General features: G+C 34.7%; 1 protein-coding gene across 1 annotated transcript in view; it reads left to right on the top strand.

Annotated features, from left to right (window-relative positions):
• The window catches only part of LOC138316456 (receptor-type tyrosine-protein phosphatase N2-like), a 117,751-nt gene that overhangs the window by 91,942 nt on the left and 13,490 nt on the right, over window positions 1-12,319 (top strand). Inside the window, exons 6-7 of the mRNA XM_069258151.1 lie at window positions 6,297-6,351; window positions 7,220-7,367. Coding sequence (XP_069114252.1) covers window positions 6,297-6,351; window positions 7,220-7,367 — 203 coding nt within the window. The remainder of the gene's footprint in view (window positions 1-6,296; window positions 6,352-7,219; window positions 7,368-12,319) is intronic.

Below are 12,319 nucleotides of genomic sequence, written 5' to 3'. Positions count from 1 at the left end.
AATCTTTTTTTGTAAAAGACTTGTTCACGTTTAATGAGACTCGTGGTTGCATGCACTTTGATGTGCTAACAGCATGCACACCAGGTTTTGTGTTTTAAGATAATTACGACAAATTAACTTAGATTATCGGTCTTTTTGATAGAAGTTTAAGGTGACTGTTGAGGACTAATCTTGATGCATTTTACGATGAAATCCCAGGTAAATGTTGGATGGTTAAGTGTCGTTGATTGTCATCGCTAGTTACCTGTTCATTCTACCCCGGATTGATACACATTGTCTCTTTGATCCCGCCATACAGGAAAGTGGAAATCTTTGATCATTGCTGGAGTTATAAGAGAGGAAACATCAATACAGCATTAGTCTCGTGCTCCCTACAGAAAATCCTACATCCACACCTTATTGGCAGGAAGTAGTGAATGCTGAAGATAGTCATTTAAATCTTACTCACCATTGCTTTGTATAGGCATGCTGTGCAGGCCTAACATACAGGATCAGTCTCTAAGATTGGTCAGCTTTAAGTAACCTCTCTGTGGTATTAGGGTATTATGATTCCATATAAATCTCTTCAGATAAACAGACAATACTTCGTCGGTGTGCACCAGACTTTGTTGCTACACAAGTTCATGGCATAGAGCAGTTTTTATTTAAATTAATTAACTGCTCATGTACATAAATTTGCATTTCCTTAATGAACTCCATTAACTCAGTAACACCCATTGTAGTTTTTTTCACCAGAATGATGGTCGTTTTTTTGTCTTCCCAAATACTTTTGAATTGATGTATGACTTGGTCTCGTGTAACTGAAGATCGAATCAGGATGATTTTACCTTGGAAGTAATTGAAATAAAAAGGGGACAATGACTGTGTAGGAAATCACCAGTCCTAAAATTCTTTTGTGTTCCAGCTATTGGATATGTAGATATTGGGCTATATGGTATTTTTTGCATGTCAGAATGCAGTTACCCATAAACTAGCTTACTCTGGTGGTGCACAATCCCCTATTTCTTTCTACTATATTAAGTTCTATCTTTCCCATCTTTCTCAGCTTGGTGTGCTATGTGTTATTACAAGCTTAGTGAATTTTATGACCCTTTTCTCCTTTATCTAATGGATTTTCAGATCATGTGTGTCATCCAAAAAACAAAGAAGAAAAAATTAATTAAATTTTCAGGGTCACAACTGTTCCGTGACTTTCTGTCATAGAAGTTAACGAAATTTCCTGTCATTTCAGCATCAAATAACCTTGTCCTTTTCTTACATCTGAATTATATTGACTTTTTGTTTGTTTGGGTTTTTTTTTTTTACTTAATTAAGATTATTCTTAAAAACTATTGTCTTGGTAGAAATACAAAAATTAAACAGCAGATCCTCGCATCTTACAAAATTACCAATAATTAAAAGAAATCTTCATTAAAAAAGGTAGAAAACAGGTTTTACTAACTTGTATTATCATTTCAATTCCAAAAGCGTTTGCAGATTTCTACAAATACACAATTCACAGACTGCATCTTCATGGTTGACAGAGTTGTAATGATCAGTATTTGTTAAATTATGTAATATTTTAGAAAGTCTTTAAAGTTTAGATTGGGTTGGTGTATAATATTTGAACAACAATAGATTTTATAGAAGGCATTGTTACGGTGTACACAGTATATGTGACTATACAATATATTAACAATGCCTTGAGTTTTAATTACATTTCTAAACAAAAAATGTAAAACTGGTTAACTAGAAGGTATACTGCAATCAAGAATTTAAGAATCTATATTTGGTAGTCTGTAAAACAAATATACCAGTGAGAGACATGTTAGCTACTATCAACATGTTTTAACTAGAAAGTGTGGTGATATTAGATATTACTGAAATCAGATATGTGAACCACTGGCACTGCTTTGATTGGAAGTTTGAAGAATACTAAATACTACTTCCATTGAGACTCGTGAACCAGGCGCACTATCACCATATGATTTTGTAGATATTACTTCCATTGAGACTTGTGAACCAGGCACACTATCACCATATGATGTTTTAGATATTACTTCCATTGAGACTGTGAACCAGGTGATATGAGGATGGATTGGAGGTGATAAATGTCTGTGTAATTCATTTCTCGCCTCAGGTTGTCTTTTGCAACTACAACAGTTGTTTTGGTATGTTAGTGTAGATCGCCCAACAGAGTCGAAATCCTGCGACAATTCACACACAGAAATCAATGATGGAGGTACTGTGCCACATGTGTGTGTGCGCACGTCGTCATGTGGGTCTTCAGAAAAGCCTGATTAAAATGTGGATATGTACTTGGAAGTGTGAGAGACAGAATCTCAAGGGACATTGAGCAGTACGGTTGAGTTGGCCTGCTGTATAAAGGAACTGTTACAGAGGCTGTGATGAACTCGGGAGAGATGGCGGTACCAGTCCTTATTTGTACTTATCATAGCCCCCACAGCTCTGTATTAGGTGATAATTACTACAAATGATTCAGATGCTCTGCCCAGCTGCTACCGTTGGCAGCCTTATTTGGAGGTCTAATGATGTGTGTGTCATATACACATATGTGTAATATTGCCTCTATATGCAATACTTAGATTTACTGATAACTCTTTGTATATTGTGAACTTTATTAGGATGATTACATTGTACAACAGAAACTTTGTGTCAAGGTTGGATGGAACTACACATGGACTGTTTGAGTTTTAAACTGAATGTGAATATGAAGGTTGAATTGAAAACAACTGAACTTTTCTGAGGTCAGGGCATTTTGTAAGACAAACTGAACTTACAAATGGAGGTTGGTAATGATAACTGAACTTTTCAGGTCAGGCTGGTTTATAAGGCTGAACTCTTGTGTGGGGACTCCAGGAATGTAAGATCATCTGAACCCAGTAACTTTCCGTGGTAGTTTGGATAAAAAGTATTAAAGTCAAGTTAAATGACATCACCTTTTGTAACAGAGAATAACTGATTTACCAAAGTCAAGCCCACACTGCCTTGGAGACATTGGTCACTAGAGCCAGACTCGTACTTTTTCTATCGTTTTTGTGGTTTTGGAAGCTCCCTTCCTAGTCAGCCATTGTAGTCCAAACTGAACACATCGGCAGACTCAGTGGCAGCTGATTTTGTCCTCTTCTTCCAAACACTGGCATCATTCTTTTGTCGTTAACATTTTTGATTGAAATTTTTATCATCCTTGCGTTTTTGGACGTGAATGATTGATCGGCAGTGTAGAATGCATGCTATGCATGTGTCACCAGGACCGGGTTTTATCAATCCTGAGACGGGCGGCTCTGCTGGATACAGATTCCGATCGAACATATTACATGGGCATGATGCAACTTTGTATGGTAGTTTGTTATTGGTGTGATTTTCAGGTTAGATGTTCGCTAGTATTTTGTATGGTAATTTGATATTGGTATGATTTTCAGGTTAGATGTTTGTTAGCATTTTGTATGGTAATTTAATATTGGTATGATTTTCAGGTTAGATGTTCGCTAGTATTGACCTTTTTGCAGAATTGTAAACAACTTAATATGGACATATGTGTATTCCTTAGAGTCAGCATCAGTAGCGGGAACAGACTAAGGAATGATAAATAAGTCTTTAATTTGGAAATCAACCGTATACAGTATAGGAGTTGATCAACGTTAAATATAGGAGTAAATCAACCTTAATTAGAGGAGTAGATCAACGAGTAGATCAACCTTAAATATAGGAGTTGATCAACGTTAAATATAGGAGTAAATCAACCTTAATTAGAGGAGTAGATCAACGAGTAGATCAACCTTAAATAAGAGTATAGGAGTAGATCAGCTCTAGATTAAAGAGTGTAGAAGTAGATCAACCTTAAATATAGGAGTAGATCAACCTTTCATATAGGAGTTGATTAACCTTAGATAAGAGTGTAGGAGTAGATCAGCCTTAAGTATAAGAATATAGGAGTAGATTAACCTTAGATAAGAGTGTAGGAGTAGATCAGCCTTAAGTATAAGAATATAGGAGTAGATGTAGAAGATCATGCTTTCTGTGTATTGTGTATCAGAGAATTATTTGAAGAATTACCTTAGAAAACTTATTGAATAGCACTAGCATGTGATTGGTCATCACTATAACGTTTAGATGTCCCTATAGTTGTTGTGATATCGGGGTGAATAAAGAGTTATCCTCTCCTGTCCCATGCTATTGTGTCTTTTATTTGGGACATTTTTCATGTTCTTAGAGTTTTCTGTGGTAGTCAAATGTTAAAAAAGTCAATAAAATAAAATGTTGGTAGCAGTGGCACTACATCATGTAATTATGGCTTAATGATTTACTAAACCTATCTGCCAAAGTAATCTAGAATTATTTTATCGATTTAGACCATCCACAATCATTATCAACAGAAAATCAGTAAAATCATCTCTTATACAGAAAGATTTAATAACTTTAACATAAAAAAATAAGATTTTGAAACATTATATTTCTACGTATCCTCAGAATGATACTGTTCAGTGACTAATTAAAGGTGTTGTCTTCCTCTACATGAAGAGATTGTATTACTCTCAGTCAGGTCGACTCTCCCATATTCCTAATGATAGATCATTTATCTTTTGGTGAATTGATGAATCTCATCAGTATTGAGTCCTTCCCTTGTTAATTAGTGGGGGTGTGTGGACACAGATTCGTCTTGGATTTCACTTCATTTGTTGTCGTTTATCGGTGCTGACGTACCGACATACAGGGTGTCATTACGCTGACTAGCATCGCCATCCACATAAAATATGGTCTGGTCAAATCAGTGATGATTACCGTGACGGCTTCTCATTAAAATACTAACATTACGGTAGTGATTACTAGTTGATGGCTTGTAGTCTGTACATGGAATTAAAGTAATATGTGGATTTTAGGACTTGCCTGACTGAAGCTTCTGTCAGAGGGAGACTGTTAAGCTGACGGGTTTAGGAGTAAGATAGTCCGTCACAGGATTGACCTTTTCTATAGAACAGAAAGCCCCTGATGTGACAAACAGAAAAGACATCAGTTCCTGCAGCAAAGAATTACCATTGCCATGGTTACTCCCCAAGTGGGTGTAATGTATTCCAGACTATAATTTGTGTCGTTGTGTACCATATGGTGGCGGTAGTGATTTCGCTCTCCTCGTACAGACTTAAACATAGCGGATAGATAATTATAGACCCTAGCACAGGTGTAAGTTCAAAGTGACAAGCCTGTCATTCACGGACTTAATTGTGTTAAAAAAGCTATGGATTATTTATGGAAATACAGAACAAAAGAAAAACTAATATATGTCAGAGTTGATAACAAACAGGATATTTGTTTTCGGTGCTAATGATATAGTGTTAATTAAAGTGGTGGATGATTGAGAGTTCATTACCAAGTACGAATGTGCTCTATAATTGGGTATTTGCGCGACCATAAGGTACCATGTTTGACATGTGTGACGGTGTAGAAGCCTTCAGTACTTGTCACATAAGAAGATGAAGTAGCTATGGACTGGGATTGGACTGAGTGCTACCTATTTGTGGGATAGCAATAACACTGATTACCATATAACGACTATAGTTATAGTAACACCTGCTGTAACAGGTGTGACATATTGATACCTGTATACAGGTGAGACTCCACAGTACCAGTATAAGGATGTATCCAGATATACACGTCGCTTACACTCAATATATCATTATTGTTACGGAATCTTATATAAAATATGGCAAATAAGTTTTAACATGTTGACACATCAGTTTTTGATAATTCATAGCTATGCAAGACTTCAATCGAAGTACTGATTTGTGTTCCTGCTCACTGGTTATCAAGAAACACTTTATGAATTATTGTTATATATCATACATGTACATGTTTTATGATTAATATTAATGACTATGCATCAAGATTAATTACAAGCAATATAGTTATTGTTGAAGTTATTATTTTTCTTTATAAATCCTGTCATTCCAATTGTCAAAAAGATTTCATTATATGTTATATTATATGATATAAAACAACCTGGACTTCGCACTGTGTGATATTATTTAATTTTAATTGTGCAGTATTAGTGAACTTTTACATTTCACTTGTAACCTTTAACTGTTGCCCTAAATTACTGAACTCTGACATGGTATGTCAGGTCAAATTCTGCTGTGATATTTGAACTGTGACCTTTGTGAACTTTAAATTGAAATGTCAATCAAACGGATGGCTGAGAGAAGTTTTGATGTCTTTCAACATGTGAAGAGTTGGAGTTTTGAATACGATGTTAATCCAATTTGCCGAACTGAAAAAATTATTCTTGATGCTAATTCTAGGAGTGAAGAACCGGTCAGTTCTAATATGGATATCTCCACAGGACACATTGTGCTGGTCAGTACATTTTTTATTTTTTCATCATGTAGATAAAGATTTTTGTGTCTGACTTCGACCATAATATTAAAACTTGAATTTAAAGATGCTCCACCGCCGACAGAGCATAAATGATACTCATCATTTGAACAATAATTGATATTTGATCATGTATATATGTGTCTAATTAACACATAAAAACAAAATAATGTATTTTGCTCTGTGTGCATGCTCAACCAGTATTTCATTCCATATAGGACAAAGTGGTACAGAATCTTTTCGGAACACAGTTAAATATCTTTAATATTTTCATCTTGAAGTAAAATTAGAAGCTAAAACAAACCTTTTAATGGTGGTAATGGTTTGTAGTAAGTTATTTTTGTAACAGAAGATAATACGAATTCATCTGCTGCTGTCAAAAAAAAATACTATTTGTCACTGATGGAGCATCTTTAAAAAAGATTTTGTTCTTTCATTCTTTATTACCTTCATGATTGAATTTTACTTTTAAACAACTAGCAGTCATATAAAATTTTAGACAAGATAACCAATGCGTGTAAAAAGAAATTTACAAAAAAATAATTAGAATATATACTGTATAGACGTTTATTTTTGTGGGTAAAATTTTCGAGATTTTGACTAAAACAAAAGAAATAAAATTTCAACTGATTTAAATTCTGCAGTCTGGCTATAATGATATATATGATTAAGTCATTACTTGTTATTTCATGGATTAATTAATTAAATTTTTATGAACACAACATTAAGTCATGCAAAATCACAAATAATGTTATCTAGTTTTATCAGTTATTCTAACCCAGGGGAGGAAACTCCAACCTGCCGAATATCATACTTAGATCCTGACGAAGTTTAATTTACTGTTTAACAGTCCTACATGGAGGATCACCTGAAGAACAATGATCGCTTGGACCGTGAATGGGAAGGACTAGGAGCCTACGAAGCTGACCCCAATAGTACCAAGGTCGCAAGTGATCCGTCGAATCTCCGCAAAAACCGTTACAGTGATGTCCTGCCATGTAAGTGTATTTTATCTCAAATATAGCTGTCTTACAAGTATGGCATGGATTCAGAGATGTTGTTTTAAGTTTTTCTTGTGATCAATTTCCTGATATAGATAATAAGTTCTCCAATCATTCACTAATATTTCAACAGTTTTAGCTACAAGAGATTTCTCTGTCACTCGATCCTAGTGTTTGGCTGAATGTACTTTCAAACTTCCTTTTGAAGTATGGGGAAACATGCATAGTAGCAGTGAAATGGTTCATAATGTTACCAATTTAAGCATGCAGTTAACTCTCAGCAAGTCACGGGTTGGACAATTCATGAATTACCTCTTATTTGGCTTGTAAGTTCCTTACCACACCCCTAAGTCAGCTAGAAGAAATTGTAATAATGATACCGTACAAATTGTCCAAAGTATCAGACTTGTGAATTAAGTCTCCATCCTCCTAACCTGTTATAGATAGGGATAAAGTTGATCACAACATCAATTTACAACTTTCATGTTCTTGTAGGTGGTAATCAAGACAAGGAAAATTACATGCAGTTATATAAATAGGAAAAAATTATCAATAATGAGTAGAAAAAAATAGTCTATTTGTTTGCTTCCTATCTTAAAATTTCAAGATTTGTTAGTTTGTAAAAAGAATAATGTCAATTGATTTTACTCTGAAAAGGTATTGTATTCATGATTTATATTGTGTCAGTATTTTTATATTTTTTGAATTATATGACCCTGGGGTCTCGGGTTTCCCCCTGGGGAGGGGGTTAAGTTTACTATAGTTTATATAGGGAAAACACATTTTTGAGTATTATTTGATCATTTGTAATAGGAAATGAGTCAAATATTGTCAGAATTATCAGTATGAGATTGCCATTGAATCCTATTAACCAATTTTCCATGACTGAACCCCAGGGGCCTTAGGGGCGGGGTCAAAAGGGGTCAAATAGGCTATATCTTCAAAAATCTTCTTCTGAAATTCTGGAAATGGTAGAATCACATACTCTTCATAGATTAAAAGGTCTTGAGGTCCTTTACCAAAATTGTGAATTATATGACCCTGGGGTCTCACGTTTCCCCCTGGGGAAGGGGTCAAGTTTACTATAGTTTATATAGTGAAAACACATTTATGAGCATTTTTTGCTCAATTTTAATACGAAATGAGTCAAACTTGTTTAGAATTATAAGCATGAGATAACATTTTAATATCCTGGTCAACCCCCTCGGGGCAGAGGGGCGGGGCCGAAAGGGGCAAATAGGCTAAAACTTTAAAAATCTTCTTCTTAAATACTGGAAATGGTAGAATCAAATACTCTTCATAGATGGACAGGTCTTAAGGTGTTTTATGAAAATTGTGAATTATATGACCCTTGGGTCTCAGGTTTCCCCCTAGGGAGGGGGTTAAGTTTACTACATATAAGTTTTTATATGGAAAACACATTTTTGAGCATTATTTAGTCATTATAATAGGAAATTCGTCAATTGTAGTCAGAATTATCTCTATGTGATGACCATTGAATCTTATTACCAAATTTTCTATGACTGATCCCCAGGGGCCTTAGGGGCGGGGCCAAAACGGGTCAAATAGGCTAAAACTTCAAAAATCTTCTTCTGAAATTCTGGAACTGGTAGAACCTGAGATAGCATTTAACATCATATCCATATTGGTCCTGGCCGACCCCCAGGGGCCAGAGGGGTGGGGCCAAAAGGGGTCAAAATGGATAACATTTCAAAAATCTTTCTTCTGATTTCACAGATTTGATGGAACCAAATAATCTTCATAGATTAAAAATTTATAAAATCACTGACTGACTTCAAGGGCCTGATGGGCCAATATATATTTATAGTGTTTATATGCATGTCTTTGTTTCATTCTGTGTCTGAATTCAGGTGACCGCTAAGGCCCATGGGCCTCTTTTTATATTTTTATTACATAAGGCTTCAGACTGTCTCACAAAAATATTGTCCATGTGTCTTATAAAGTTATGGTGTCTTTTAAAGTAGTCTCATCCTTGTGGTGTCTTATACAGTAGTCTCATCATTGTGGTGTCTTATAAAGTTATTTCATCATTGTGGTGTCTTATAAAGTAGTATCATCATTGTGGTGTCTTATAAAGTAGTCTCATCATTGTGATGTCTTATAAAGTAGTCTCATCATTGTGGTGTCTTATAAAGTAGTCTCATCATTGTGGTGTCTTATAAAGTAGTCTCATTGTGGTGTCTTATAAAGTAGTCTCATTGTGGTGTCTTATAAAGTAGTCTCATCATTGTGGTGTCTTATAAAGTAGTCTCATCATTGTGGTGTCTTATAAAGTAGTCTCATCATTGTGGTGTCTTATAAAGTAGTCTCATCATTGTGGTGTCTTATAAAGTAGTCTCATCATTGTGGTGTCTTATAAAGTAGTCTCATCATTGTGGTGTCTTATAAAGTAGTCTCATCATTGTGGTGTCTTATAAAGCAGTCTGATCATTGTGGTGTCTTATAAAGTAGTCTCATCATTGTGGTGTCTTATAAAGTAGTCTCATCATTGTGGTGTCTTATAAAGTAGTCTCATCATTGTGGTGTCTTATAAAGTAGTCTCATCATTGTGGTGTCTTATAAAGCAGTCTCATCATTGTGGTGTCTTATAAAGTAGTCTCATCATTGTGGTGTCTTATAAAGTAGTCTCATCATTGTGGTGTCTTATAAAGTAGTCTCATCATTGTGGTGTCTTATAAAGTAGTCTCATCATTGTGGTGTCTTATAAAGTAGTCTCATCATTGTGGTGTCTTATAAAGCAGTCTCATCATTGTGGTGTCTTATAAAGTAGTCTCATCATTGTGGTGTCTTATAAAGTAGTCTCATCATTGTGGTGTCTTATAAAGTAGTCTCATCATTGTGGTGTCTTATAAAGTAGTCTCATCATTGTGGTGTCTTATAAAGTAGTCTCATCATTGTGGTGTCTTATAAAGTAGTCTCATCATTGTGGTGTCTTATAAAGTAGTCTCATCATTGTGGTGTCTTATAAAGTAGTCTCATCATTGTGGTGTCTTATAAAGTAGTCTCATCATTGTGGTGTCTTATAAAGTAGTCTCATCATTGTGGTGTCTTATAAAGTAGTCTCATCATTGTGATGTCTATTAAAGTTGTGGTGTCTCATAAATTTAGTAGTCTCATTATTGTTGTGCCTGTCATGGCTTCCAGTATCTGTATTATGCTTCTCCATTTGCACATGATAACTGCACTTAATTCTTCAAGAAGTAATGAAAAGATATAAACAGAAAATGCGATTATTGTAATAACTTTAATTCTGATTCACTCTTTACTCTCTAGTAAGCCTTAATTGCTATTTCCCTTTGGTATATAAGAATGCACACTACCATCCATCTCTAGGCTTTACATAGGAGAGTCACTCTTGTTGCAAGCACAGACTCGAACGCACAAATTCGGCAATAAAATGGATGGTCAGGCAGTGTGTGGAACTCTGTTAGCGCGACACAATTATAAAGTTGATCGTTCCTAGATTGGATATCGGCTTTCTCCAGGACAGTTATCCTGTGTTAAAGTGATTGGAGCCATTATGGAAACGAAGGGATTAGCCATGGTGAATCTCGTGTCGTGAAAAGTCCTTGTGAAAGGACGGCCTTTATTGCACCATCCTCAACAAGGAAGAGCAGTTTTAATCGTTTTTAAGTGTAAATGGTCAAACGCGATAAGACATGGGATTGATCTGCCATAAATTTCATCGCAATTTGAGTCCATTGATGATGTCGACACTAGCAACTCCTGTTGGAGCTACGTGGCGGGGATTACTGCTGCCTTTCTCTGGTGCTAATAAGACTGGTATTGGAGGTGGCGTTGGAGAATTCCGTTTTTATTGAGTCTTTGTTGGCGAATTGATCAGTTCACTGTGTGACTTAGGATGTGGTGCTCTAGGGAAATGAGCGTCTGGACCTGGTACAGCTATGTAGAGCTGCATGTGTGATTGGAGAGCATTGTATTACTGAAGCATTTAACTCCTTATATTCTCTTATTCCTATAGTTTACAGTCTTCTAGCAGATTTCAAAAGGATCAAGTTGATCAAGTTACCATTAAAATCTAAACAGCCCAAGTTAACTTTTTAGGTATACAGTAGTTATTAAAATTTTAGATTCATAGGACATTCATTTTCAAAACATGTATTTGTACATATGCATTGTAAAAGTTGCAGCATGCTTGACGGGTTTTTTTTTAACCTATTTTAGTGAAAGTGAATGAGGTCAAACTTTCGTGAGTCATTTTAATCCCCATTTAATATTGCAAGAAATTAACTTTAATTGTCCAAAATTTATCAAAATATTTTGTAAATATTTTAATTATGCTAATTAGATAATCAGTAACACATAATTACAAAAAATACATTATACTTTAATTAAAGATACCACTAATATATGCATACTTATTGTTAATGTTTTTTGACATTGAATTAATGGCTATATATGCATTTGTACATTGATTTATTTCTTGAGCTCCTGGTACATGATTTCCTAGATAAAAGCTACCACTTAAATGAGGAATAAACACAGGATTTATAAAAGTAGTAAACACAAGATTTCTTTTCATAAAGAGTTTTAAAATGGTCAAGTTTCATAATCTGCATACATTTAATTTATAATCAAGCATGAGCGTAAGGTCAAAATTAAAATCTATTATCATATTGAATTTGTAATATTTGGTATGTCCTAGAGAGAAATAAGAATAAAAATATTAAATGTTATGGTCAGAAGATTGATTTCACTGAAATCATAGCTGATATCCCATCAGAAATTAAATTAAATGAGGCTGTGTTTAATACATGAATCAATAATTTCACTGTTAAATTATTCAATTACTCAAAGGTCGTAATAAACCAACATACTCAATAAAAGATAATGCATTATTTATTGCTAAATAATGTCATTTCTTCAAAAGTTAATGGTTCCAAAATAAAGCTCAAAATGTTCTCTGA

The sequence above is a fragment of the Argopecten irradians genome, chromosome 2, assembly GCF_041381155.1.
Source record: "Argopecten irradians isolate NY chromosome 2, Ai_NY, whole genome shotgun sequence".
Classification (NCBI taxonomy): Eukaryota; Metazoa; Mollusca; class Bivalvia; order Pectinida; family Pectinidae; genus Argopecten; species Argopecten irradians.
Note: the sequence above shows the minus strand (reverse complement) of the source record. Positions and strands in the feature narration are given on the sequence as shown.